Below are 26,934 nucleotides of genomic sequence, written 5' to 3' on the forward strand. Positions count from 1 at the left end.
CGCCACCATGCCCGGCTAATTTTTTCTATATATTTTTAGTTGTCCAGATAATTTCTTTCCAGTTTTAGTAGACACAGGGTTTCGCTCTTGCTCAGGCTGGTCTCGAACTCCTGACCTCGAGTGATCCTCCCGCCTCGGCCTCCCAGAGTGCTAGGATTACAGGCGTGAGCCACCGCAACTGGCCTTAATTACTTTTACTTTTGATCCCAGGTCAATCATTCAATGTGGCCTCTTGATGGCAACATGATTTTGTATGCTTAGGAGCCATGATGAACAAAACAACATGAGATTAAACCAAGCACAAGAGAAAATGATTTGATCAAGCGACTTGGTAAACATGAGATACATGAGGCTGCTGCTGGTACAAATGGCATACTATTTTACAGTGAACTTTCTTTATAAGTAGGGGTGCCCTCTAAATTAATGACAAAAAGTATAGTGTAGTAAACACACAAACCAGTAACATTGTCATTATTATCATCGAGTATTATGTATTGTTCATAATAGTAGCTGCTGCACTTCTATACAGCTAGCAGCACAGCAGGTTGGTTTACAGCAGCATCACCACACACACGTGAATGATGCACTGTGTTAGGACGTTATGACAGCTACGAATCACTAGGGGGTAGGAAATTTTCAGCCCTATTATAATCTTATGAGACCACTGCAGTATATGTGGTCCATCATTGACCGAAATATCCTTATGTGGCCCATGACTGTAGTTGGGTCAATTTTATTAAAAATCCATTCTGCCAATCTCTGTCTTTTGACTGGAGTGTTTAGTCTAGTTACATTTAATGTAATTACTAATAAGATAGGATTTGCGTCTATCATTTTGCTATCAGTTATCTGTATTTCTTCTATTTTTTTGTTCCTCTATGTCTCTATTACTGCCTTCTTTTGTGTTAAATATTTTATAGCATTCCATTTTAATTCTCTGTTGTTTTCTTTTACTCCATTCTTTTGAATTATTTTCTTAATGATTCCCCTGGGATTACAATTAACACCTTAACTCTCTGTAGTTCACATTAATGTCAACTTCATTTCAATAGGATAAAAAAGCTTTGCTGCTATATAGTTCTGTTACCTCACTACTCCTTTGTGCTACTATTGTCATACAATTTACATCCTCAGATATCATAAGTCCATCAACACAGTTTTATAATTATTGCTTTTTGCACTTGTCTTTGAAAACATATAAAAGAAAAAAGGTATTAAACAAAACTGTTTCTTTGCATGTCTCACATTTTTTGGTTGAAAGTGACAGTTTAAATATAACATGTGGCAACTCTGAAAATCAGATTTCATCTCTCCCCAGGCTTTGTTATTGTTGCCATTGGTTGTTGTTGCTGTTTGTTTGTGAAGAGACTTTCCCAGACTAATTCAGTTTTGTTTTGTTTTTTTGTTTTTATTTTTTTCTTTGAGAGTCACATTCTGTCACCCCGGGTAGAGTGCAGTGGCATCATCATAGCTCACAGCAACCTCAAACTGGGCTCAAGGGATCCTCCTGCCTCAGCCTTCTGAGTAGCTGGGACTACAGGCATGCGCCACAATGCCTGGCTAATTTTTCTATTTTTTGTAGAGAGAGGGTCTCACTCTTGCTCAGGCTGGTCTTGAACTCCTGAGCTCAAGCTGATCCTCCCGCTCAGCCTCCCAGAGTGCTGGGATTACAGGCATGAGCCACTGTGCCAGCCCTAAACTAATTTAGTAAAGTCTGTATTCTTTGCTGTGTGGCCACTGAAGTCTGCTCAATTAGCTTAGTGGTCAGCTAACGATTGGACAGAGATTTTCGTAAATGCTTTCGATGAGTAAGTCTCCTGGCCTTTTCTGCGGGGCTCTATGTGTGTGTGTGGGTGTTAGGTCACATTTTCAACATTGCAGCAGGCAGTTTACAACACTGCTTTAGTCTTCACTTCCTGCTTGCACAGAGTGACAAGGTCAGCTAGAGGTGCAAGCTTAGGGTCTTCTGGGGCCTGTCCTGGGCACGTTCACAGCCCCACACATGCTAGCAACCTTCTAGGAATCCCCAAGAATATGGCAGAGCTTTGCTTTCTATGAATATGTCATTCCCTAGGTTTTTTTCTTTAAGTTTTTGTTTTGTTTGTTTTTTTGTATCAGTCTCTTGTTACCCCCAACTGGTATTACCTCTTGAGGCTCTTGTGATGTTAAACAACTGTCACTGATTGTTTTCAACAAATGCCCTAGGGATATGGCTGTTAGCACTGGGAAAGTTCTCAGTCAATAGAGACAAACTCTGAGAACAGAGCTTTCCAGGGAGTCGCCAGAGAGGTCAGAGAGTAACACTTCTGGAACGGGGCTTTCTTAGAGCTTGAAACCTGTTCTGCCCCCTCCAATGGCTGCCAGGCTACTGTTCTCACAGGTCCCCTGGTTGGGAGACTCTTAGTTTTCAAAATTACTATGGACCTAGGGAGAGGAGTATGGGGATAGGGCAAGTTAAAACACCACAAAGTTCACTCTTCTTATTAGAATTCAGCTGTTTTTCTTTTCTTTTCTTTTTCTTTTTTTTTTTTTTTCAGGGACGAGGTCTCACTCTGTCCCCCAGGCTGGAGTGCAATGGCATCATCACTGCACATCACAGCCTTAGACTCCTGGGGTCAAAGGATCCTCTCACCTCAGCCTTCCAAGCAGCTATTTTTCTTGAATAAATATGACTCGGATTGTAGTTAGCCTCTGGTTAATTTCCAGAGAAAAGGCTGATTTTGAATTGCTTTCATGGTGGAGTGGAGTTTTGGAGGTCTTTCCTCTGCCATTGTAACAGTGTTCCTCTCCTGCTTGGTCTGCACCTTAGAACAAACCCTAGGGCTGGCAGCCAGAATCCTGACTTGAGTCACCGCAGTGGAGAGTCACAACCTCTCACTAGTTTCCAAATCTAAGTCATTCGCTGCCTTGAGTAAAAGGGCTGCCCGGTCCCCTTGAGGAAGGACCTGGCACCACCGCCACAAGTGCTCATCATAAACCTTCCTTTGAGTCTTCCCCAAAGGGACCCACAGCCACTTACTAGGGTGTCTGTGCAGTGGGGAAAGGGCAATGTCGAGGTCTTTCAGGGATTACTAGACACTGGCTCTAAATTGATGCTTATTCCTGGGGACCCAAAATGTCACTGTGGTCCACCAGTCAAAGCAGGGGCTCCTGGTGCTCAGGTGATAGATGGTCTTGACTCCAGGCTAATTCCGTTGGCCCACAGACCCATCCTGGGGTCATTTCCTCAGTGCCAGAAAACAGTTAGAATAGACATACCTGGCAGTTGGCAAAGTCACTAATGAGAGACTCAAAGATACTGGAAGAAACCATATGACATGTCAGAAATACAAGGGGAAGGAAACCATGCAATTAATGGAAAATTAAAGGACTGCCCCAGAAGACCTAACATGCATATAATAGGAGTCTCAAAAGAAGAAACAAGTAACAGCGGGAAAGGGAAATTTCAGTCTGAAGAGTAAAAGGGATACATTAATAAAGATAAGCATCTAGACATACCCTGATGAAATTCCTGAGTTCCAGAAATAGGAAAAACAACTTAGAAACTTCCAGACTAGAAGACAAGGAACGAGAATCCTTTAAGAGCCCCCATCTGCAATACTAGAAGCCAGGAGATAGCAGGAATACAGTCTGCTAAGAGAAGAGGAATGCAACCCCAGAATCAAAACCAGCCATTGTGTTACCTCCTAGCCACGGCAAAAGAAAGAAACTTTCTGGCCTACCGGATTCAGTGCATATATCGTCTCCAGGCCCCATCTGAGGGATGTCTCTAAGAAAGTTGCCTCAGTAGTGATTGAGAGCTCATGGTAAGGACAGATGAAGAGGTGAGCAATGAATCTTGATATTGACATATATACACATATATGTACACAATTCAGTTCAAATGGTGGAGTATAGACTGGGAATTTGTGTGTCAAGGGTTTAAAGATTAGTTTGCAGAAGTGATTAATGAAAATCCTACTAACAGACAGAGCAAAAAATTATAAGTTATTTCAGTAAAACTCCAGGAGTGGGGAGAGTGGGAAAGTTAAAAGCATTTTAAAGGTATCATCTTTCGGGATGCTGGGAGGGAGTGGGCAACGAAAACATTTTGGTGAAGGAGTAGGATTATAACGATGTGTTGATACAACATTTAAGAAGAATTATGATTGTTAGGAAAGATGATAAACACTATCAGGTTAACAAAGGGGAAAGGGGGGAATGAGTAGAAATTTGGCCAAGCCCACAAATGTTAAAAAAAAAAAAAAAAAAGCATAGAGGAAAACATTATTGAAAAATAAATTAGAACCAGATGTACCTGTAATCTCAGCTACTCAGACGGCTGAGGCAGGAGGATCACTTGAGCCCAGGAGTTCAAGGCTGCACTCCAGCCTGGGCAACAAAGCAAGACCCTTTCTCTTAAAAAATAAAAATATAGTAAATATAAAATAAAGTGGAAAGAAAAAAGTATATTATTGCAATAAGTACGAACAGGCTGAATTCACCAATTATAAATCAGAGCATGTAAAGCTAAATTACTTTTAAAATCCAGCTATATGTGGCCAGGCGGAGTGGCTCACACCTGTAATCCTAGCACTCTGGGAGGCCGAGGCGGGTGGATTGTTTGAGCTCAGGAATTCGAGACCAGCCTGAACAAGAGCGAGACCCCGTCTCTACCAAAAAAAAAAAAAAAAAAAAAGAAAGAAAGAAATTAGCTGGACAACTAAAAATATAGCTGGGCATGGTGGCACATGCCTGTAGTCCCAGCTACTCAGGGGGCTGAAGCAGAAGAATCCCTTGAGGCCAGGAATTTGAGGTTGCTGTGAGCTAGGCTGACGCCATGGCACTCTAGCCCAGGCAACAGAGGGAGACTCTGTCTCAAAAAAAAAAAAAAAATCTAGCTATATGCAATTTATAGGAAACACACATAAAACCAAGTGACAAAAAATGTTTAAAATAAACAGATGGACAAAAAAAAATTCCAGGCATATGCAAACAAAAAAAAACATGACTGAGGGGAGGGGTATCATAGAAATTCTGCCAATGTTTATTTCTTTATTTGGGTGGTGGTTACTAATATATTTTGTTTTATAATATTATGTTAGACTGCCTATTTTTCTGTGAATGTTTATGCACATGGATATTTCGTAACTGCGGTAGGCAGAATAATGGCCCTTGTTTTAATGTCCTAATATGCCCACGCCCTAATCCTTGGACTCTGTGAATGTTTTTACAAATGTGATGAAATTAAGGATCCTGAGATGGGGAAATGATCCTGATTAGCCAGGTAATCCACTGGGCCCAATGTAATCACAAGTATCTTTAAAATCAGAGAATCTCTTCTGGTTGCCATCAGGATGGGAGTGTGGAAGATGGTCAGAGAGATGCAGAGTTACTGACTGAAGGAGGAGGAAGGGGCCATGAGGCCGGGACTGTGGGCAGCCCCTGCAGCTGGAAAAGGCAGTGAAACAGCTTCTCCCCTGCAGCTGCCAGAAAGGAACACCGGCTTGGTGACACCTTAATTTTAGCCCAGTGGGGCTCTTGTCAGGCTTCTGACCCACAGAATTGTAATAAAATAAATCTGTGTTGTTTTATCCACTAAATTTGTAGTAATTTGTTACAGCAATAGAAAAATAACACAACGGCAAAGAAAAAAAAAAGACTTAAAAATTTTGCCTTCCTGTTATGACCTCTGCTTCACCTCCCTTCTCAGCTTCTACGTTACACTTTTTAAACTAATCTGCAGTTTTTTCATTGGCCATAGCTTTGTGAGTGGACAGTTACAGCGAAATACAAAGAAAGATCACTGAACTGAAAGATGAGAGACCACGATTGTAGTTCCAGTTTGCACCCATAGGCTGTGTGACTCCGGCCCACTGTTTTCCCTCTGAGCCTGTAACCTTAATTATATTATTTGACAATTATAAACTGAACAAAACATTTAGCTAGGTACTATACAGTAGTATAATCCTTCCCCAACATAAATTCTACCTACATAAATTTTTTTTTTTTTGAGACAGCGTCTTACTCTGTTGCCCGGGCTAGAGTGCAGTGGCGTCAGCCTAGCTCACAGCAACCTCAAACTCCTGAGCTCAAGCGATCCTCCTGTCTCAGCCTCCCGAGTAGCTGGGACTACAGGTATGCACCACCATGCCTGGCTAATTTTTTCTATATATATTTTTAGCTGTCCATATAATTTCTTTCTATTTTTTAGTAGAGACGGGGCCTCACTCTTGCTCAGGCTGGTCTCGAACTCCTGAGCTCGAACCATCCACCCGCCTCGGCCTCCCAGAGTGCTAGGATTACAGGCATGAGCCACCGTGCCTGGCCTCTGCCTACATAAAATTCTTAAATACAGTGTATGAATTTACTTTTTTCTGTTCTAGTTTTAGGCAACTGTAAGAATTTCAGATCCAGTACATATAAATCTCACGTCATTCCTTGTCATGACCTAGGGACTTGGCAGCAAAGACCCCACAGGGGAATAACATCCCTTTTAGGGAACAAGTTATGTGTCCCAGAATAACCCACTGAAAGAATGAATGCTAAAACACTTCAAGAAAATAAGGAAGGATATGTTGGATACTCATTAATGGAGCAAGTAGTTTTAAATTATTTAAAATGTCACTTATTGGCGGTGGCTCACACCTGTAATCCTAGCACTCTGGGAGGCCAAGGTGGAAGGATTGCTTGAGCTCAAGAGTTCGAGACCAGCCTGAGCAAAAGCAAGACCCCATCTCTACTAAAAATAGAAAAAATTAGCTGGGTAACTAAAAATAGAAAAAATTAGCTGGGTGTGGTGGCACATGCCTGTGGTCTCAGCTACTCAGAAGGCTGAGACAGGAGGATCACTTAAGCTCAGGAGTTTGAGGTTGCTGTGAGCTAGGCTGACACCATGGCACTCTAGCTAGGGCAAAAGAGTGAGACTCTGTCTCAAAAAAACATAAATAAATAAATGTGGCCGGGCGCGGTGGCTCACGCCTGTAATCCTAGCACTCTGGGAGGCCGAGGCGGGTGGATTGCTCAAGGTCAGAAGTTCGAGACCAGCCTGAGCGAGACCCCGTCTCTACTAAAAATAGAAAGACATTATATGGACACCTAAAAATCTATATAGAAAAAAATTAGCCGGGCATAGTAGCGCATGCCTGTAGTCCCAGCTACTCGGGAGGCTGAGGCAGTAGGATCGCTTAAGCCCAGGAGTTTGAGGTTGCTGTGAGCTAAGCTGACGCCACGGCACTCACTCTAGCCTGGGCAACAAAGTGAGACTCTGTCTCAACAAAAAAAAAAAATAAATAAATAAATGTCACTCATTGTCTATTCAATGATTTATAGTAAAAGGAAAAATATTTATAGGAATTTTCGTAGGTTTATATATCCCTTTCTGCTATCAAGCTGGTGAGTTTTCATGGTGGAGTCTCACAGACACCTAGAACGTTGGTCATTTCCTTTAAGACCCATGGCTGTCACCGGGACCCTGGCATGTCATGGCTCCCTAGAAGCATCATATGTACTCCATCGCACAGTGACTCTACCAGACTCCTGATATGGTCTCTCTTGGTCCCCATTACTTCAGTTCACGTTTTCTGGGTCCAGCTTGCAAACTTCCCAAGGGACTGGGTCTGACCAGGCAGGCGGGCAGGCACGATCCCGTTCGATAACACTTCGAGGCCCAGATACCCCAGAGCGCCAGGCCAACCTACAGGAGTTTGCCGACATTCCAGGCAGGACACGTGTGGTGTGGCTGCCTCGGGAATTACAGGCTGCTCAGCATCCCTTGGACTTGCGTCTTCAGAAATCGCGACAATCAAATCTGCCTTTATACCTTTCTTAAACGCTCAGGCCCAGTTGAGAACCACCGCTAGGGACAGTTAGGTTCAGATGCCAATCCACAGGCCAGTCAGGGATTTGAGGGGAGGAAGTGGGGCATGGTGAAGGGACTGCAGGTGTGGCTGCCACTTGAATTAGGAGGACACCTCTCTAGTACGAGGTCTTGACTTCCTTAACTGGGATTTCTCCCACCCTGGGGGTTTTGAGGTATGTAATCATTAAATTGGAGAAAGAGTACTGTACAAGTAGAAGCATGCTCTACTGAGGGCAGGGAACTGATTTTCATTTTATTATTACATAAAAACCATATATGTGCATGGTAGAAAGTTAGGAAATACAGATAAGCAAAAATAACGCTCTATTCCTACCACCTCGAGATGCCTACTGCTAATACCTTGAATTGGTCTTTTCTCTCTTTTCTAAGAGCTCAGCATGGGCCTAGCGGTGAACAGAAGCTCGATGGTTGTTGAAGGAATGAACAGAAATGATTCCTTGCCTCTAAATTAGAAGATACAATAAGGTGATCTCTAAAAAAAACTCCCCTATAAAAATCTAGAGAAACAGAGTAGGGCAGTGAATGAAAGCATGATATCTGTACAGTACATGTGTGTATGCATATGTACATATATATCGTGTGTGTGTGTGTGTGTGTGTGTGTATATATCACTCAGCCCAGGGCCTGGCACGTTAAGAAGACTCAGTAAACAGGACCATTGTTATCATCGAAATTGCTAAAAAGAAATAAAAAGCCTCCTTTCGTTGGAAAGTTGGGGAAAGAAAGAGATTTCACAGATAAGGAAATGGAGTCAGAGGAGAAGAGGCTGCTTGGGCACCACAACCAATCACCCCCCCTCACTTATTAGGCTCTCAACTCTGGAAGGTCACTAAGGAGTTAACAGAGCAGTGGACTCAGAGCTGGGTATCTGGGTTCCAATCCTTGTTGTTCCATTCACCAGCTGTGTGCTCCTAGGCAAGTCACTTCACTGTCCTGGCCCTCAGTTTACTTGTCTGTAAAATGGGGATAACAGCTCCTTGCTGGGTTGTAGCATGGGAAGGAGAAATTGTAAATGGATCTAGCCCAGTGCTGACACATAGCAGTAGCTCAGGGTGGCAGTTCCAGGTCAAGGGAATAGTTAGTTGTTAGTTAACTCACCTCCAGAAAGGCAGGAACCAGGGAAGGGGAAGGTGTCCTGAGTGGGAGATCCAGGTCTCAGAGTTCTCAGACTCCTCTCTGGGAAGGAGAATCCTCTATTCTGCTTCCCAAGCAGCTATGGGGTGGCGGGTACCAGTGTACAGGGAACATTGAACTATTGTCACAAATTATGGAGGAAACTGTCTTCATCTGAACTCTGTGTCTGCAAGTGCACACTCTAAAGTCAGACTATGTGGATTCAAATCTGCCTCTACTATCTTCTATGGGACAAGTGACTTATCTGGGCCTCGGTTTTCTCGTCTATAAAATGGAAATAATAGTAGTACTTATCTCACAAAGTTGTTGAAATGATTTTGTGAGATTATGCACGTAGTGCTCTCAGAATATTAATATTAGCTCAGTGTTAGCTATTTTGCTGTGTGTGGTCTGAAATTGTTAGATTGAGATTCTCAACTCAGAATGATGGACAGATGGGCCCTAATTGCCTTCTCAGGAAGACAAGTGCAGTTAAGTCCAAGTTTGGGTCCAAGTTGCATTGCACAACTGTGAGAGAAGAGGGCTGAGTTAAATAAGAGTTGAACAACAGTATGGCAGTGTCCGGTTGTTCTGTTTGTCTTCTATATGCTACATTGTTTAAAATTAAGGTTTAAAAATTAAGTTCTCTCTGGAAAAGGAAACTATTAATAGTTTTATCGGAAATGGCTCTGAGTGTAATGGTCTTTTAAAGCCCACAGTGAAAGAATAAGATGTGGGACAGGGTTGCCGGGAGGTGGCAGAGGATCTTCGTGAGGGTGATGGCAGGAGATGGGGAAGTCCTTGGCCAGCAAGGGGATAGAGGGAGTCCTGGTGCCGGCCCATGGCCATGCTCCAGGGAAGCGACCAGTCCAAGAGCAGGTAGTGGCCTGATATCCCAGGAAACATGGGATCCTACGTACAAGGAGTTCCAACCCAGAGATTCTGGTGCCCACTGTGGTACAGGGCAGAACCCCTGGACTTTAAGGATCCACTGTGGGCTTGGACATTGTTGCCAACAGCAGTGATGATGAACTATAGATTAGATCCTACCCACCACCAACACACACACACACACACACACACACACACACACCCCCCAGTTACCCAGGCAACACCTACTGAACTGAGGTGTGCCCTTGAGAGTGGAAGAAAGCCCCAATGGTGACTGAGATGGGATTTCTGTTTAGAGTCATACATTAAGTTGTTTTTAGAATGGCTGGGCACAGTGGCTCACGCCTGTAATCCTAGCATTCTGGGGGGCCAAGGAGGGAGGATCGTTTGAGCTCAGGAGTTCAAGACTAGCCAGAGCAAGAGTGAGGCCCCATCTCTATTAAAAAGAGAAAGAAATTAGCTGGACAACTAAAAATATATAGAAAACAATTAGCCGGGCATGGTGGTGCATGCCTGTAGTCCCAGCTACTCAGGAGGCTGAGGCAGAGGGATCGCTTGAGCCCAGGAGTTTGAGGTTGCTGTGAGCTAGGCTGACGCCACGACACTCTAGCCCAGGCAACAGCGCGAGACTCTGTCTCAAAAAAAAAAAAAAAAGAAAAAGAAAAAAGAAAGAAAGAAATATTTGAATATTTGTTTCAAGGGGTGCCTGACCAAAACAACTTAGCCAGCCTGGCACCCATGTGTTTTGGTCTAGCGGCTAGAGTCCCCTCTGAAGCTTGCTGGTGCTTTCCCCACCCCCTCACCCCGTCTTACTTCCAGACTTGGTAAGTAGGTGGTTTTTGGAATTACACAGACCTTATGTTAAGTTCTGTCACTAGCTGTGTGACCTTGGACAAGTTACTGTACTGTACTTCTCTGAACCTGCTTATTCATCAGTAAAATGATGCATTTCCTCATAGGAGTTGTTAGGAATATGAAATCAATAGGGTGGTTTTCAAATTGTGTCCTGGAGAACCTAAAATCAGACAATCTAGTGTTTTCCAAACTCCATTCATATCCAATATTCCCAACCTTTAACAAATTTGTGTACCACCTGTACTACTATTTACTTAATGTTGTCCTTTACAAATATCAAGTCACTTTTTTTTTTTTTTTTGAGACAGAGTTTCGCTCTGTCACCCGGGCTAGAGTGCCGTGGCGTCACTCTAGCTCACAGCAACCTCAAACTCCTGGGCTCAAGCGATTCTCCTGCCTCAGCCTCCCGAGTAGCTGGGACTACAGGCATGTGCCACCACGCCCGGGTAATATTTTTTTGTTGTTGTTTCTATTTGTAGTTGGCTGGCTAATTTTTTCTATTTTTAGTAGAGATGGGGTGTAACTCTTGCTCAGGCTGGTCTTGAACTCCTGTCTTCGAGCAATCCCCCCACCTCGGCCTCCCAGAGTGCTAGGATGGTAGGTGTGAGCCACCGAGCCCAGCCTCAAGTCACTTTTTTATTGAAAAAATGTATTCAAGCCTGGCGCGGTGGCTCATGCCTGAAATCCTAGCACTCTGGGAGGCCGAAGTGGGAGGATCGCTTGAGGTCAGGAGTTCGAGATCAGCCTGAGCAAGAACGAGACCTCGTCTCTACTAAAAATAGAAAGAAATTATATGGACAGCTAAAAATATATATAGACAGCTAAAAATATATATAGAAAAATTAGCTGGGTGTGGTGGCACATGCCTGTAGTCCCAGCTACTCGGGAGGCTGAGGCAGGAGGATCGCTTAAGCCCAGGAGTTTGAGGTTGCAGTGATTGAGGCTGATACCATGGCACTCTAGCCTGGGTGACAGAGCAAGACTCTGTCTCAAAAAAAAGAAAAAAGAAAAAACGTATTCAAAAAGAAAACTTTAGGCCGGGCGCGGTGGCTCACGCCTGTAATCCTAGCACTCTGGGAGGCCGAGGTGGGCGGATCGTTTGAGCTTAGGAGTTCCAGACCAGCCTGAGCAAGAGCGAGACCCCACCTCTACTAAAAATAGAAAGAAATTATATGGACAGCTAAAAATATATATAGAAAAAATTAGCTGGGCATGGTGGCGCATGCCTGTAGTCCCAGCTACTCGGGAGGCTGAGACAGGAGGATCGCTTGAGCTCAGGAGTTTGAGGTTGCTGTGAGCTAGGCTGACGCCACGGCACTCACTCTAGCCTGGGCAACAGAGTGAGACTCTGTCTCAAAAAAAAAAAAAAAAAAAAAAGAAAACTTTAATCACTATCATAAATAGAAAATACCTATCACTTACCCTAGAGTGGTAAAAATACATACAACAAAATCCAAACAATGCTATTCAATTCCAGCTGGCTATGGTTACAGGCCAAACTCTAAGCTCAAGGCCTTGATTTTGTTTGTTAAAAAAAGGTTATCTCAGTCACAAAAGGCTGCATATACATGGCCTTATATGAAATGCCCAAAATAAGCAAATCTAGAGAAACAGAAATTAGATTAGTCCTAGCCTAGGGCTGGAGGGGGAGGAAGGGATGGGAGTTACTGGTTTCTTTTAGGGGTGATCAAAATGTTCTGAAATTGACTGTGTTGATAGTTGCAAAACACAGTGGAATACTAAGAACCACTGAATTGTATGGCGTGTGAACTGTATCTCAATGAAGCTGTTATTTTTAAAAAATATATATGGAGAAAGGTGTAGCTGTTAAGTCTGATTCTTTTTCTTTGAGGTAATTAAGGGATTCAAAGACACTGAACCAGGACAACTATTATTTAACTCAGCCGGGTCTCTGAACTAGCGGTATGAATCTTGCCCCTTTGTGAAAGGATTCATTAGTAAGCATTTGATGTTAGCTGATATTCCAAAAAAAACAGATTTGCCAGTCAAGTCAGACTAACCTGGGTTCCTATCTTTTCGACTGAGCCACTGACCTGCCTCATGACACTGGAGAAGTCACCTCAATCTTCTTATCTGCAAAGTGTGGACGATAGCTCCTGCCTCACAGGGTGGCAGTGGGAACGAGAGTGCGAGTAAGGCGCCTGACCCACAGTGAGCGCTCTCAACGGTGGCTCTTGGCAGAAATGTCCCTGGACGACTCCTGCAGCACCGGCGCTAGAAATCAAGGAATGTGGCACTGAACTATGCTTCTGCCCCTCGAGCGGGGCGACGGAGGGAGCCTGGCCCTGCTAGTCCAGAGTAATTTCCTCCTCTGGGTCTGTCTCCTGCGTAGGGGGTACAGTGGATTCCGAGGCGCAAGTGAGTTGAAGAAACCGAGTGTCCGGAGCTAGCCCCAGGCTCCTCGCGCCCCTGTTACAGCCGGGGAAACCGAGGCCCAGAAAGGGCCAAGAGGGTGCCCACGGTCAGAACGGCTAGCACGGCCCCTGCGGGAGGGCCTGGCCCGGAGCCGAGATCCGGCCGCAGCGGGACAGCGAGCCCCAGCGCGGCGGGCGGCCACCGCTCGGCAGCGGCGGGTCCCCACCGGCGGCCCGCGCGACCCGCCCCCGGGGCGCCAGCCCCCCGCCGGAAGTCCGCCCCCGGCCCCTCTAGCACGCGCGAGGGTGCTCGGTGGCCTTAACCCTTCCCACGGCCGCGCCGCGCTCTCGCCGCGCCGGCCGCAGCCCGGGCGCGCTGCGCTCCTTTGTTCCCTCGGAGCTGCACAAAGGCTGAGGGGAGCAGGGTCCCGGGCCGCTCTGCCGGCCGGTGGTCGCGGGCGCCCGCCAGGGCTGGTTCGTTTAGTGCAACCGCGTCTCGCTGGCTCCCTCGCAAGAGCTTAGAATAGATCCATTAAAACCTCGGCCAGGGTCATTTGAGATTACAGCGGAATTTTACTTTCACTTTGTCATTTTTTGGCACTGCATTTCCTACACTTCCTAGAGTGCATGTAATACTACTGGTGATTCCAAAAAGTAAAGGTTGAAAAGATTCGGTTTACACCGATTTGGTTTACATTCAGCTTCTCGGGCTCAAAGATGTGTGACCCCAAAGATGAGGAAAAGATTATTGGCTCCATTTTTCAGATGAGGCACCTAAGGTCTAGACAGGGGAGGTGATTTGCCCCAATCACAGTTATTACAAATCGGTCTGAGTTTGGAATACCCTCCACTCCCATCCTGTGTGCTGACGCTTTGCTACCCAGCTGTCTGCCTGGAACAAAGGAGGGGCCCGACAAGGAAAACACTAGGAACTGTGCCCGGCCCTTGTGCCAGCCCTGGCGGGGTCCTGGGGTCCCCAACCAGGCATATCGCTGCCTTCACAGACATGCACAGAGAGACCCAGTTAGCTGATGTGGCGATTCTGCCAGCTGCTGAGTATGCCCATTCCAAGTGTGCATTCTGGAACTGGGAAATAACCACAGGATGAGCTTGGGGACCCACTGGGCCCACTGTGAGATGAACTGGAGCTAAACGCCATTGATCACCTGACCTCAGTGACCTTATGGGTCTCCAGGAGAACCGAATCAGATGCTATAGTAGAAATGTAACCAGAAAAGGAGTAGGATTTTGCCAGTAGAAGAAAGGAGATTTATCATTCGTTTATCATTAATGAGCACCTACTGTTTACCAGGCATTACTGTATGCCCTAGGAAGACAGAGATGAATGAGACAGATGTGGCCTCATTCTAGCAGGGGAAGTGAGATGTGGAATGAAAGAGGAAGTACAGTGGCCAAGCAAGGACCTGACCTGGTTTGAAGGTCAGGGAAAGTTCCAGGAAGAGGTAAGGTGGAACCCCAGGCCTGAGAGATAAGAAAGCATTGGCCGGAGGAGAGAGGAAGGGAGGAAGGAGGAAGGGAAGAGCTTCCCAGGCAGAGGGAGCAGCAAGTGCTAAGGTGGGAAACAGCCCGGGCAGCTTCCTTGGGTTAGAAGTTATGTGTGTTAGGCTGAGTGCGGTGGCTCACGCCTGTAATCCTAGCACTCTGGGAGGCAGAGACGGGTGGATTGTTTGAGCTCAGGAGTTCCAGACCAGCCTGAGCAAGAGTGAGACCCTGTCTCTACTAAAAATAGAAAGAAATTAGCTGGACAATTAAAAATATACAGAAAAAATTAGTCAGGCATGGTGGTGCACGCCTGTAGTCCCAGCTACTCGGCAGGCTGAGGCAGGAGGATCGCTTGAGTCCAGGAGTTTGAGGTTGCTGTGAGCGAGGCTAACGCCACGGCACTCTAGCCCGGGCAACAGAGTGAGACTCTGTCTCAAAAAAAATAATAATAATAAATAAAATAAAATAAAATAAAATGTCTCGTGTGGAAGCCAGATATCAGAATTTTAAAAAGATTCCCCGGGTGGTTCTAACGTGCAGCAGCTTAAGAACCGCTGCCGTAGGCTGAGTATATGCTGTGAGTTGCCAGGCAAAGCCATGGGGAGCTATGGGAGGTTTTCGAGCAGTTTGGAGTTTAAGGAAAACCAATTCTTAGGAGGAAAAGAGTGTAGTCTTGGGTGAGAAGGGGCCTAGACCCCCAAGGGCAGTGGCAGACTCCTGCTGGAGTGACAAGCCATCCCAATTTGCCCAGGGCTGCGGGATTTCCTGGGACATGGAACTTACAGTGACCAGGAAAGTCCTTGATCCTGCCCCTGATGTAGTTCTGTATCCCCAGATTTCTGGGGAGACTGATGCCACAGACTTCCCATTCTAGAAATTCCTGGGAAAAGGCTGTCTATCCCCCCGGGGTGCGCACAAACTCAGGTCTCCAAGCTCCGAGCTTGACGGGCTTGTGCAGGGAGCTGGAGGGAGGGGACGACTTGGCGCCATCTGCTCTGCACCCAGCAGCGTGACGCTGGTCTGTGCAGTGCAAGCCCGAGGCAGAGAGGGGCGAACTGCCCATCCACACAGCAGTACAGATGCCTCTCGGGGACGTGATCCTGAGCGGCAGAAAGGAGACAGAAGGGAGCACACAGTCCAATTCCACTTATATGAAGTTCCAGAACAGGGTAACTTAAACGGTGGTTTAAAAACAAAATTGGAACAGTGGGTGCCTCTGGGGAGTTAGGGATGGGAAAGGGGCAGTAGGGAGCTTTCTCGGGTGACAGATGATGTCCTGGATTTGAGAAGGTTTCCTTATGCAGATGTCTACTTTGTTAAAACTCACCAAATCGTACAGTTCACACTGTGCATTTTACTATATGGATATTTTACCTCAAAAGCGGGGGGGTGGGGGGGGTGGGGGGGGATCCCTCCAAATAAATATTGGACTCTAGTTAGCAATGTGTGTGCTGAAGTGTCCTAAGGGTGGTATAGTATTGTCTGCAACTTGTTTTTTTTGGTTTTTTTTTTTTTGAGACAGAGTCTTGCTCTGTTGCCCGGGCTAGAGCAAGTGCCATGGCGTCAGCCTAGCTCACAGCAACCTCAGACTCCTGGGCTCAAGCGATCCTCCTGCCTCAGCCTCCCGAGTAGCTGGGACTACAGGCATGCACCACCATACCCGGATAATTTTTTTTTTTCTCTATATATTTTTAGTTGGCCAGCTAATTTCTTTCTATTTTTAGTAGAGACGGGGTCTCGCTCTTGCTCAGGCTGGTCTCGAACTCCTGACCTCGAGTGATCCACCCGCCTCGGCCTCCCAGAGTGCTAGGATCACAGGCGTGAGCCACCGCACCCGGCCTGCAACTTGTTTTGAAATGTATCATGAAAATCAGATGAATCGATATGGGCACATAACACGTTATAGGACTAGGCAGTGAGGATGTGTGTTACTCGTACCGGTCTTTCAACTACTGAATTCTTTCATTTTTAAATTTTTCTGTATGTTTAAAACTTTTTATAAGAAAACCTAACTCTGGTCATGTCGCCCTCTGCTCAGACCCTTCAACCTGTTCTTCGCTGTACCCAGACTAAAAGCCAAAGTCCTGGCGATGGCCTCCAAGCAGGATGACCACGCATTCTGGGTGACCCAGCGTTCGCCTGCTCTCTGGCAGAATCACTGAGGCCTCTTTTACTCTCTGAAGTGTCCTGGTCTGAATGGCAGGTGAAGTGCTTGTGCTGCCCGACAGGCCCCAGCTGACCCGCACTCACTGCCCTGCTCCCTGCCCCGCTCTGTCCACCACACTGCTTCTCCTTGACGCTGGCTGTCCCCTCTGCCTGCCCCAGATACTCACAAGGCTCTGTCCCTCACCACCTTCAAGCTTCTCTTCAAAGTCGCCTTAGTGAGGTCTCCCCTGACCTCTCTATTTAAAATGGCAACCTGCTCTTCCCCGTCTCCCTTACCATGCTTGGTTTTTCCCGAAGTGTTTATAGCTCCCACATATGACATCATTTACGGAAGGCAAGCTCTGTCGGGCAGGGATTTTTCCCTGTTCTGGTTATGCTGTCTCCCCAAGGCCTAGAACAGTGCCCAGCAAACAGCAAGCGCCTAATAGATAGATGTTGCCATGAATAAGGGAAATCCTCTGTCCTCGGGGGGCTCCCAGTCTGCTGCTGAAGACCCAGTGGACGCAGACCAAGAGGCGGCTGCCCGCTCCATGAAATGGCAGAGGAGGGGTGGGGCAGGCTGAGAGGGGAGGAGAAGCCACCAGAAGCTGAGGCTGGAAAAACATCTGCCAGGTGAAGCGGGGAGAGAAGGGCACCCCTGGCAGAGCAAACAGCATGAGCAAAGCCCAGAGGTGGGAAGCGGCTGAGTGCCCGGGGGCGGGTACAAGCAGTTCAGGGGGGCTGTGCGTGGGCTGGAAGTAGCAGAAAGTAGCACGGAGGAAGGTTTTAGCCAGGTGCAGCCACACGCACGGGTTTCGGTTTCTGGGGGGAGCATGGATTAGAGGTGAGCAAGAGTGAGGCAGGGAACCTCACCAAAGGCTGTTAAAATAGTTTTCCTGGCATCTAGTAAAGCAGTATGGCCCTGAAGAAAGGGGCAGACTGGAGAATTATTCAGGACAGACACTTAACAGGACAGGGTGGCTCCTGGAAGTTGACTCTGGACTCCTAGTGTTCCCACCTTGGCTGGCTCCTGGGATTGTGGGGCCATCCATGGGTGCAGGGGACAGCAGGAATGGGTTGGGGGGAAGATGAGGCTGAGTCTGTGGGACACCCCAGGGGAGATGCTCTTTGAGTCTGGAGGTAGGGGCAGAACTCAGAGGCAGAGATTAGGAACCGTTAATTCAAAGGGAGAGGAGCCCCGGCCAGGGCAAGAGACACTTAAGAGATCAGGAGGAGGAGAGAGAGACCAAGGATGGACAGGCATGGAGGGGCAGTGGTGGCCAGGGCAGAGAGCCAGGGGTGGACGGATGTCCAAAAAGAGAGTGTGGATTTCAGGAGGGGGCAGGGAGGGCAGGGCAAGGTGAAGAACCAGGGGTGTGGCTATGGAAAAGCTGGCTTTTATACCAGGTCAGAGAGTGGGCCACAGAGAGTGTGGGGGCAGGCCTGGGCTCAGGGACAGTTGTCTATGACCAGGAGAGGGACAAGAATTGGGGAGACTCAACCTTTGCCTCTTAAGGCTGCTCAGAAAGGGACACCCACCCATCCAGTGCCAGGATCTTCCTCCCCAGCCTCACTGACAGGCAAGTCTCTGGCTCTATCCCCACACCCTGGTATCCTCACCTGTAGGATGGGGCAATAGGAAAAACAACTTCCATTTACTGAGCACTTACTATGTACCAAGTCAAGGACTCTCTCTCCAAGTATTGTCTCATTTAATCCTCACAGCATGGGCTGTGCGTGGTGGCTCACGCCTACAATCCTAGCACTCTGGAAGGCCCAGGCAGGAGGATTGCTTGAGGTCAGGAGTTCAAGACAAGCATGGGCAAGAGCGAGACCCTGTCTGTACAAAAAGAAAAATTAGCCAGGTGTAGTGGCACACACCTGTATTCTCAGCTACTCAGGAGGCTGAGGCAGGAGGGTTGCATGAGCCCAGGAGTTTGAGGTTGCAGTGAGCTATGATCGTGCCACTGTACTCTATCCCAGGCAACAGAGAGAGTGGGACCCTGTCTCAAAAAAGAAAAAAAAAAAAAAACAATCCTCACAGTAGTCTCACCAGGCTGATGTGACTATTATCGTCATGTTATAGGTAAGAAAACTACAGAGAGGTTAAGTCACTTGCTCAAGGTCACACAGCAAATGAATGTAGATGCTGAGATTCAAACCCAGAACTGAATTCTGGGCTTTAACACCGTACCCTAACCCATACAAGGCACTCTACAGTTTACGGAGCACTCTAATCACCCTGTGCAGTTGAGGAGGGTAACGAGATGACCCACAAACCCAGAAAAGGGCCGGCAGGCTGAAGGATGGCCCTCCAGAGATGTCCACATCCTCATCCCCAGAACCTACGAATGTCACTTCACATGGCAAATGGGACTTTGCAGATGTGATTGAATTGAGGCTCTTGAGACGGGAAGAGTGTCCTGGATTATTCAAGTGGCCCAAAGTAATCACAAGGGTCCTTGTAAGAGGGGGACCGGAGCATCAGAGATGGAGACGTGACGACGGAAACAGAGACTGGCAGATGCTGTGCTGCGGGTGTGAAGATGAGGGAGGCCACAAGCCAAGGCACGCAGGTGGCCTCCAGAAGCTGGAAAAGGCAAAGAAACAGATTCTCCCACAGCCTTGCTGACACCTTGACCTTAGCCCAGGGAGACTAATTTTTGACTTCTGACCTCCAGAACTATAAGATAATAAATTTTTGTAGCTGTAAGCCACTAAGTTACAGCAGCAACAGGAAACGAATACGCCTGTCATTGCACACCTGGCTCCACTGGCCAGCTCTGGCTCCACTGCTACCACTGCAGCTGCTATCAGCAAACACCCTTACGTTTGTTAACAGTTCTTTAAAGCTCCAATTTGGTCCTCTCTGAACCTCAGTCTCTTCCTTTGTTAAAAATAAAAATAGGGCTAATACACCTGACCCTGGCTCTCTTGCAGGCACACAGTGAGGGGACTTTATATTATTTGAAGGTTCCCACAAACCACTGGGGCAGGTGAGGCCTAGTATTTGTCCTCATTGCTCAGATGAACAAACTAAAGCTCAGAGAGTAGAAATAGCCTGCCTAGAGCCACACAGATAGTGAGTAACAGAACCAGGACTTGAATCAGGGCTTCTGACTTTAGTTCTACCATACTGAGGTTCATGTCTCAGAGCCCAGCTCACATACCACCTCCTCAGAGAAGCCTTCCTAGATAACCCCAGCCCATTCATTTCTTCATTCATTCATTCATCAAGCAGTTGCTATGACTGCTCTGTTCCCACTGTTGTGCTTGCTAGGGTGCCAGGTAAGGCTGGGGACCCAGTTCGGTTCTCAGGAGCCCACAGCCTAGTGGACAAGACAAATGTACAAACCAGTGATCCCAAAACAGCCTGGTAAATGCTGAAACAAAGAGGAGGAGCCCGAGGGGTTGTGGAAGCTTAACAAAAGGAGAAACTGAGCCTGGGGTCAGGGAAGGCTTCTTGGAGGAGGTGGTGATCGAGCTGGGGACAAGGAGCACTCCACCAGAAGTGTGGGCCAGGGGTTCCAGGTGGAGGAATGGCTAAGCAAAGGCAGGGAGGCACAACGCTGCACCTTCCTGAGGGCAGGGAATGGGCTGGGTCATCCCAGGCCCCCAAGTCCCTCTGGGCCGCCATGTTCCTATGAATGAAATGGGACTCACAGTCCTAGCTGCCCAGAGCTTTGCTAACTGCTGGGCCCAGGGGAGGACCGAGCAGGAAGCAGAGGGTTCCCGGGATTCCCAGGGGAGGAGGGTGAAGGTCAGGGAATGTCAAAGGGAAGGGGGATAGGGCAGGCAGGGGGAGTATTAGAGAGGCAGGGTCCTGGCTCAAGTCCCCACCCCACAGCTGACTCTTGGTGTGACTATAGGAAGGGCCTCTCAGAGCCTCAGTGATCCCATCTGAGAAATGGAACATGAGACAAAACTGTCTCCAAAGACCCTCCCCAGCCCTGATGGGGAAATGACATGACACAAAATTACAAAAGGGTCTTTATTTGTAAAAAGCCAAAGGGGCCCCTGGGGCGACAGGACAGGCAGGCCGGCTTCTCAGGGATCGGGGGCATTTGGGCAGATGCGCTTGAGTGGGGGGGCGCCCTCCGAGTCCTCTGTGTCACCCTGGGCTGCCTCAGGGACAGGTGGCACTGGCTCAAAGACGGGGTAAGCTTCGGGGGCCTGGAGAGGAAGGGCGGACAGGCGTGAGCTCCACCCGGACCCGGGAGTCCAGCCTCCCGCCTCTGCCTCCTCCAAAGCCCCGCTCCACTCCCCTCCCGGACCCAGGAGTCCAGCCCAGGGCCAGGTGCCCAAGATGCAGGCTCAGCAGGGCACGGAAAACAATAGCAACAATGACTGCAACAGTGTTTCAGGGAAAGAATCTGGTATTTGATATTTCTGGAAAATGCATCAAGGTAGCCCTTGTAAAAAAAAAGTCAGAAGTTTATGAAGGACTTTCTTAAACTAATTTTATAGTTTAGGGTATTTTTTAAAAATACATGGAGGAGCACCATGATCTTTTCAGGCTTTTAATGATCTTAAATCAGCCCTGATCCAGCCCTCAGGACTTCATCTCTAATACACCCTTTCTTTTTCAGTCCCGAGGACCCAGCCTCTAAACCTTCAGCTGGGTCCTAGGTCGACATCTCCCTCCTGGACCTCAGGACACAGCCTCCAAGCCTTAGGCTGCCCCGAAGCCCACATTCCCTCCAAGAACTGGGAGTCCAGCCTTCTGGCCTCTCTCACCTCAGCCTCCAGCAATTCTGGAACAGGCTCCTCCTTGGTCAGCATTGGGGGTTCATCGGTGCCGCCGGCAGTCATGCTCCCAGGATCTGGAACATCAAGTTGACAAACATTCCCTGAACAGCCACTCTGTGCCAGTAGCACAGACCGTGGGGGCAAACAGACACAAACGGGCACCAGTCACATATGCCACAGGGCCGTGGGAGCAGTGAGGAAGGGGTCAGAACCTGGCTGCAGCCCAGGAAGCAACATTTGTGTGGGATCCTGAACGGTAAGTAGGGTTTTCTGCAGTAGACAGAGAGGAAGAACACATTTTAGGCAGAGGGAACACATGCTTAGTGAGCACAGTTTCTGGACTTGGGTTCAAATCCTGACCTTGGGCAAGGTACTTGCTCTCCATGGGCCTCAGTTTACCCATCTGTAAAATGGGGATAATGATAGCAGTTACCACATGAGACCACTGTGAGGATTAACTAACATAATACAGGTAAAGCCCTTAGCGCAGTGTTTGGCACATAGTAAGTGCTCAATAAATGCTGGTGGGGTTTTTTTGTTTTTGTTTTTTTTTTTTTTTTTTTGAGACAGAGTCTCACTCTGTTGCCCAGGCTAGAGTGAGTGCCGTGGCGTCAGCCTAGCTCACAGCAACCTCAAATTCCTGGGCTCAAGCAATCCAACTGCCTCAGCTTCCCAAGTAGCTGGGACTATAGGCATGTGCCACCATGCCCAGCTAATATATATATTTTTAGCTGTTCATATAATTTCTTTCTATTTTTAGTAGAGATGGGTTCTCACTCTTGCTCAGGCTGGTTTCGAACTCCTGAGCTCAAACGATCCTCCAGCCTTGGCCTCCCAGAGTGCTAGGATTACAGGTGTGAGCCACCATGCCCGGCTGTTATTTTTCTATTAGCAAAGATACACAAGTGCTTAGCATGATCTAGACGCAGCCCATAGGCTCAAGGCATGGTGTTCCTGGCAGGGAACAAATGAGGTCATCAGAGAACAGTCGACAAAAGCTCCAAGTGTCAAGCTGAGGAGTCAAAGGCCACGCAGAGCCACTGAAGGATCTGAAGCCAAAAAATGACCCTGTCAAACTTGTGCCTTAGAAAAAGTTGTTCTAGCAGCTGTGTGGAGGCGACTAGAGGAGGACAGTGAGGAGGCTGAAGCCAGGTGCGGGTGAGAGGCAGGAAGACCAGGGCAGTGCCGCGGGAGGCAGAGGAAGGGAGACACACATGGGCGGTGGTGCCAACCAGACAGGGCTTTCCGTATGGAAGAAAGAGGAGCTGAGGTAGACTTAAGCCCTAGAAGCTGGCTCAGTGGCTGTGTGAGCTTGAGCAACTTACTTAACTTCTCTGGGTCTCAGTTTCCTCATCTATAAAGAGAGATCATAATAGGATCATCCCCTTATAAGGTTGTAGTCAGAATTAAATGAGAAGAAACATATAACATTCTTAGAAGGGTGCCTGGTACACAGTAGGAGCTCAATAAATATTAGCTGTTGTTTTCCTTCTGGCAGATCTTGAAGAAAAAAAAAAAGAAAAAGAAAAAAAGAAGATAAAATAAAAATTTAGAAAAAGAAATATTATGTTATCATCCCTACTATTATTCATCACTCTTATGCTTATCACTATTAGTTATTCATTCAACAAATATTTGTTGAGCACCTATTATGTGTCCCATGATATTCTCAGGATACTGTAGTGAACAAGAGCAATAGGGACCTAACATTCAGGAAAGTGATATGAGACGGGAGTGGGGAGAAAGACAATGAACTGGTCAAAAGTTAAGTTTACGTGGAAATCTCAAGTGATGACATGTTGTCTGTGGGTCCTAAGAAGCCAGAGGAACGAAGCAGCAGCAGCCACAGGCAGAGTCTGCAGAGTCAGGGAAGGCCCCCAGCAGACAGCACCGGGAGGGGAGCAGGCATGGGGTAACCTGGTGATTCAACTTTGGACAGGACAGGACTCACAGGAGAGGACTCCTGGGAGGCATCTGGGCCTACCTCTCTCTTGGCCCAGCCGTGGGGGCTGAGCTTCCTCAGGGACCCCTTCTGGGGGTCCGGCAGGTGACACAGGGCGGCTGGGCTGGGGGGTGCCCCCAGGGCTGGGTTCAGTGCCCTTTTGCAGGGAGCCTTCCGAATGAAAACTCTGGTTGCTGTTCTCATCTATAGGAGCAAAAGCACAGAGGTTTGGCCCAGTACCTTCCTTCAATTCCCACAGCCCCCCAAATTCCAGGATCCATACATACCATTGAGATCTAGCAGGATGAGGGGGCCACTCCCTCGGGGACTAGCACCCCTGCCCCGTCGCTCCCGGCCACGGGATCTTTCCGCCCCGCCACCTGCCCGACGTCGCTCCTGGGGGTTAGAGGGATAAGGGTCAGAGCCAGCTTTCTATTTCGTTCTTACAAAGCTCCCACTGTACAAATAAGGAAACTGAGGCACAGAGAAGCAAAAAGTCCTGCCTGAGGTGACAGGTTGTGCTGACTGGCTTAGGTCTTGAACTCAGGGTGTCTGGAGGAGGAAAAAGGGAAAAGGGGGAGGAGTTGCTACTAATCGTTAACATCTGTCCCGGCTGTTGCTGCATTTGAGGTTTCAGACTGGGGGCTGGAGGTAGAGCCCAGGGTGGGGAGGGGCTTGCCTGAGGTTGCACAGATACAGGGCATTGGTGGGGGGGCTTGCTCACCTCCTCCTGGGGGTCCACCACTGGCACCCACTTGAAGATACGAAGGGAAGTGTCGCCCACAGTCACCCATCGCTTCTCCCTGTGGGAGGGTGGGGGGCTGAGTCAGAGAGGCCTGAGGGGAGAGTCCCCCAGGAGCTGGGCACATCTGGGGGTACCTGCAAAGGTGTGGGTGCACAAGGGTCGGGAGAGTTTTGCTAATGGGGCATAGGTAGATGGAGAAAGAGAGCCCTGCAAAGCCCAGGGCATAAATGGGTGCTTCTAGAGAGAGGGCATGACTTGGGGCCGTGGCTCTGCAGACCCCCGGGGCATACATAAGGGGCACCGCCATGAACCTGACTGCGGATCACAGGGATCACAGCAACGAAGAGCTGGGGCTACTTGCAGGAGTGTCAAAGCTTTAGGGGGCGGGGCATGAATGCAGGCTCCGGCTCTGGGAGGGCACAGCTGGGGACCATGCTTTGTAGACCCCAGGGAGTAGCCAGGGGAAGAAGGATAGAGCCCAGTTGACCCAGGGCACAGCTGGCGGGCCAGGGTACACCTAACACCTGGGGGCCACAGCTGGCGAGGAGAGGGCAGACGCATTTGGTGGTAGTGGTCCCGCCATGTCCCGTCCCTGGTCCCCGGGCAGCGCTCACCATCTCCGGACCTTCTCGATGGTCGCCATCACCTTCTTGATGTCATCCTTGGCCCGGCTCCGGGTCTCGGCCCGTACGGTCCGGCCGGCCATGCTGGCGGGGCTGGGGCCGGGGCCGAGCCCGCGGCGGGGCCGCCTCCCGTCCGGCGGGCTCAGGCTCGGCGCCAGGCCGGGGCGCCGCTCTCTCGGCTGCCGTCCCTCCGGGAGTTGGCCGCGCCCTCCCTCGCTCCCCAACGCCTCCGCGAGTCCCCGCCCCGCTTCCTGCCGCCGCGCCCCGCCCGGGCCAGTCCCCCGAGCGGCCTGGCGGCGCCGGCGGCCAGAGCCCAGGCCTGGAAGCCCGGCCGGCCCCGCCCCGCCCCGGGCCCGCCCCCTCGGGGCGCCGGGACGGCAGCGCCCCCTGCCCGCCGCCGAGAGGAGAGTTGGGGGCAGCGAGGAGACCGGACGCGCGGGGCGGGCCGCGGCTGTGCGATCAGACCACGTGTGCGCCGGGTGCGCGAGGGGGTCTGAGTTGTGGTGTGCGTCCGCTGCGGGTGGGCGTCCCTGGAATGCGGTGTGTGGAGCGTGTGCGTGTGTGTCCGCCCTCGCCAGGCTGTCTGATTCTACGCTGTCCAATCTATTCGTTCATCCATTCATTCAACAATCTGTTGACTGCGTACCAGACAGAGTATGTGTGGATCTCCACCCACCAGAATGGCTAAAGTGAAAAAGAGACCATCCCAAGTGTAGGCGAGGAAGTAGAGCGACTGCACCTCTCCTATATTTCTGGCAGAGTGTAAATTGGTAGAGACATTTTGGAAAGCTGGCAGTTTTCTAGTGAAGCCAAACTTACGCCAACCCTATGATCCTGCAAATTCCACTCCTAGGTTGTCAACACCCAACAGAAATGCGTAGGTGTGAGCACCAAGAGACATGTACTGGAATGTTCATAGCGCTATTCATAATAGCCCCAAGCTGGAAATAACCCATCAACAAAATGGAAAATAAGTTATAGTGTATTCATTACCATGGACATAGACACAGCAAGGAGAATGACTGATGTCCTGCTACACCCAGCAACACCAACAAGTATGAATAAATCTTGAGTGAAAGAAGCCAGATAAAACAGTATACACTACATGTTTCCATTTATATGAGGTTCAAAACCAGACAAAGCTCCTTTACAGTGTGAGAAGTAAGGATAGTGGCCACCCTTAGGACTGGGAAGAGGTAGGAGGGGGCTTCTAGGAGCTGGCCATCCTGTTTTGTCATCTGGTGCTGGCTCCCTGGGCATATTTATTCTGTGAAAATTCATCAAGCAATACACTTATGATGCATGTACTTTTCTGTATGTTTATTACACTCAATTAAAAGTTTTCTTAAAGAAAACGAGTGTGTCTTGGTTGATTTTATTTGAGGCTGGCTCGTCAGCAGGTATGACCATGTCTAAATTTGTGCTGCTGTATGTATGTTTCAAGGTGTGTCTGTTGTGTCTGTGAGTTTTGTTGTGACCGTGTCCAGGGCTTGAGGGGATAAGGGGTTAGGAGCGTGGTTATGACAGTATTTCTGGAGCCAAACTGCTCAGGTACTATCCCAGCTCTGCCACACCCATCTGTGTGGCCTTGGACAAGTCACTTGTCTCTACTTCCTCACCTATAACCTGGCAGCATGTGCAAAGCTGTTAGAACAATGCCCAGCACATAGTAAATGCCCAACAAATATTCTCTGTTAATAAGTGTGTGTTGTGGCCACTACTAACAGTCTGGCTCAATTGCACTTGCCACTACTAACAGTCTGGCTCAATTGCACTTGCTGTACCAGTGGTTCCCTGCTTGGGAACCACTGGTGGGCCTAAGTGTGTACAGTCCTTTCAGAGTCTACACCAGGCTAATGGGGTTGATGTATGGGTGTGATCTCCTGTACAGGTCTCTGAAGTTTGCTTCCGTGTCAGAATGAGTGTCTGTAAACATTAACCCTTCAGTGGATGTGTGTGAGCGTGCATGTGTGTGCCTGTGTGTGTCAGTGTTCTCTCACTGGGCCCGGTGAGGCGGTTTGTCTGACTCCCTCGTGGTAGGTGTAACAGTGAAAGTGGCAGACAAGTGTGCCCCAGGCCTGAGGGCCCCCACCGTAGCCTCTTGCACCCTGCCCCCCAGTCAAGTGGGAGGG

The 26,934-nt window shown here is 48.6% G+C and overlaps 1 protein-coding gene across 2 annotated transcripts in view; it reads right to left on the reverse strand.

Moving 5' to 3' along the window:
* The window catches only part of BCL7C (BAF chromatin remodeling complex subunit BCL7C), a 40,265-nt gene extending 15,173 nt beyond the window's left edge, over positions 1–25,092 (reverse strand). Inside the window, exons 1-6 of one of the 2 annotated variants that reach the window (XM_069486050.1) lie at positions 24,794–25,092; positions 24,159–24,237; positions 23,722–23,830; positions 23,477–23,638; positions 21,481–21,566; positions 20,721–20,916 (exon numbers count right to left, since the gene is read on the reverse strand). In XM_069486050.1, coding sequence (XP_069342151.1) covers positions 20,791–20,916; positions 21,481–21,566; positions 23,477–23,638; positions 23,722–23,830; positions 24,159–24,237; positions 24,794–24,885 — 654 coding nt within the window. In that variant the 5' untranslated portion in view covers positions 24,886–25,092 and the 3' untranslated portion in view covers positions 20,721–20,790. Of the gene's footprint in view, positions 1–20,720; positions 20,917–21,480; positions 21,567–23,476; positions 23,639–23,721; positions 23,831–24,158; positions 24,238–24,793 lie in introns of those variants that run through there. The other variant, XM_069486049.1, reaches the window with a different exon arrangement.
* Positions 25,093–26,934: the final 1,842 nt, after the last annotated feature.

This window comes from Eulemur rufifrons, chromosome 14 (genome assembly GCF_041146395.1).
Source record: "Eulemur rufifrons isolate Redbay chromosome 14, OSU_ERuf_1, whole genome shotgun sequence".
Taxonomy (NCBI): domain Eukaryota; kingdom Metazoa; phylum Chordata; class Mammalia; order Primates; family Lemuridae; genus Eulemur; species Eulemur rufifrons.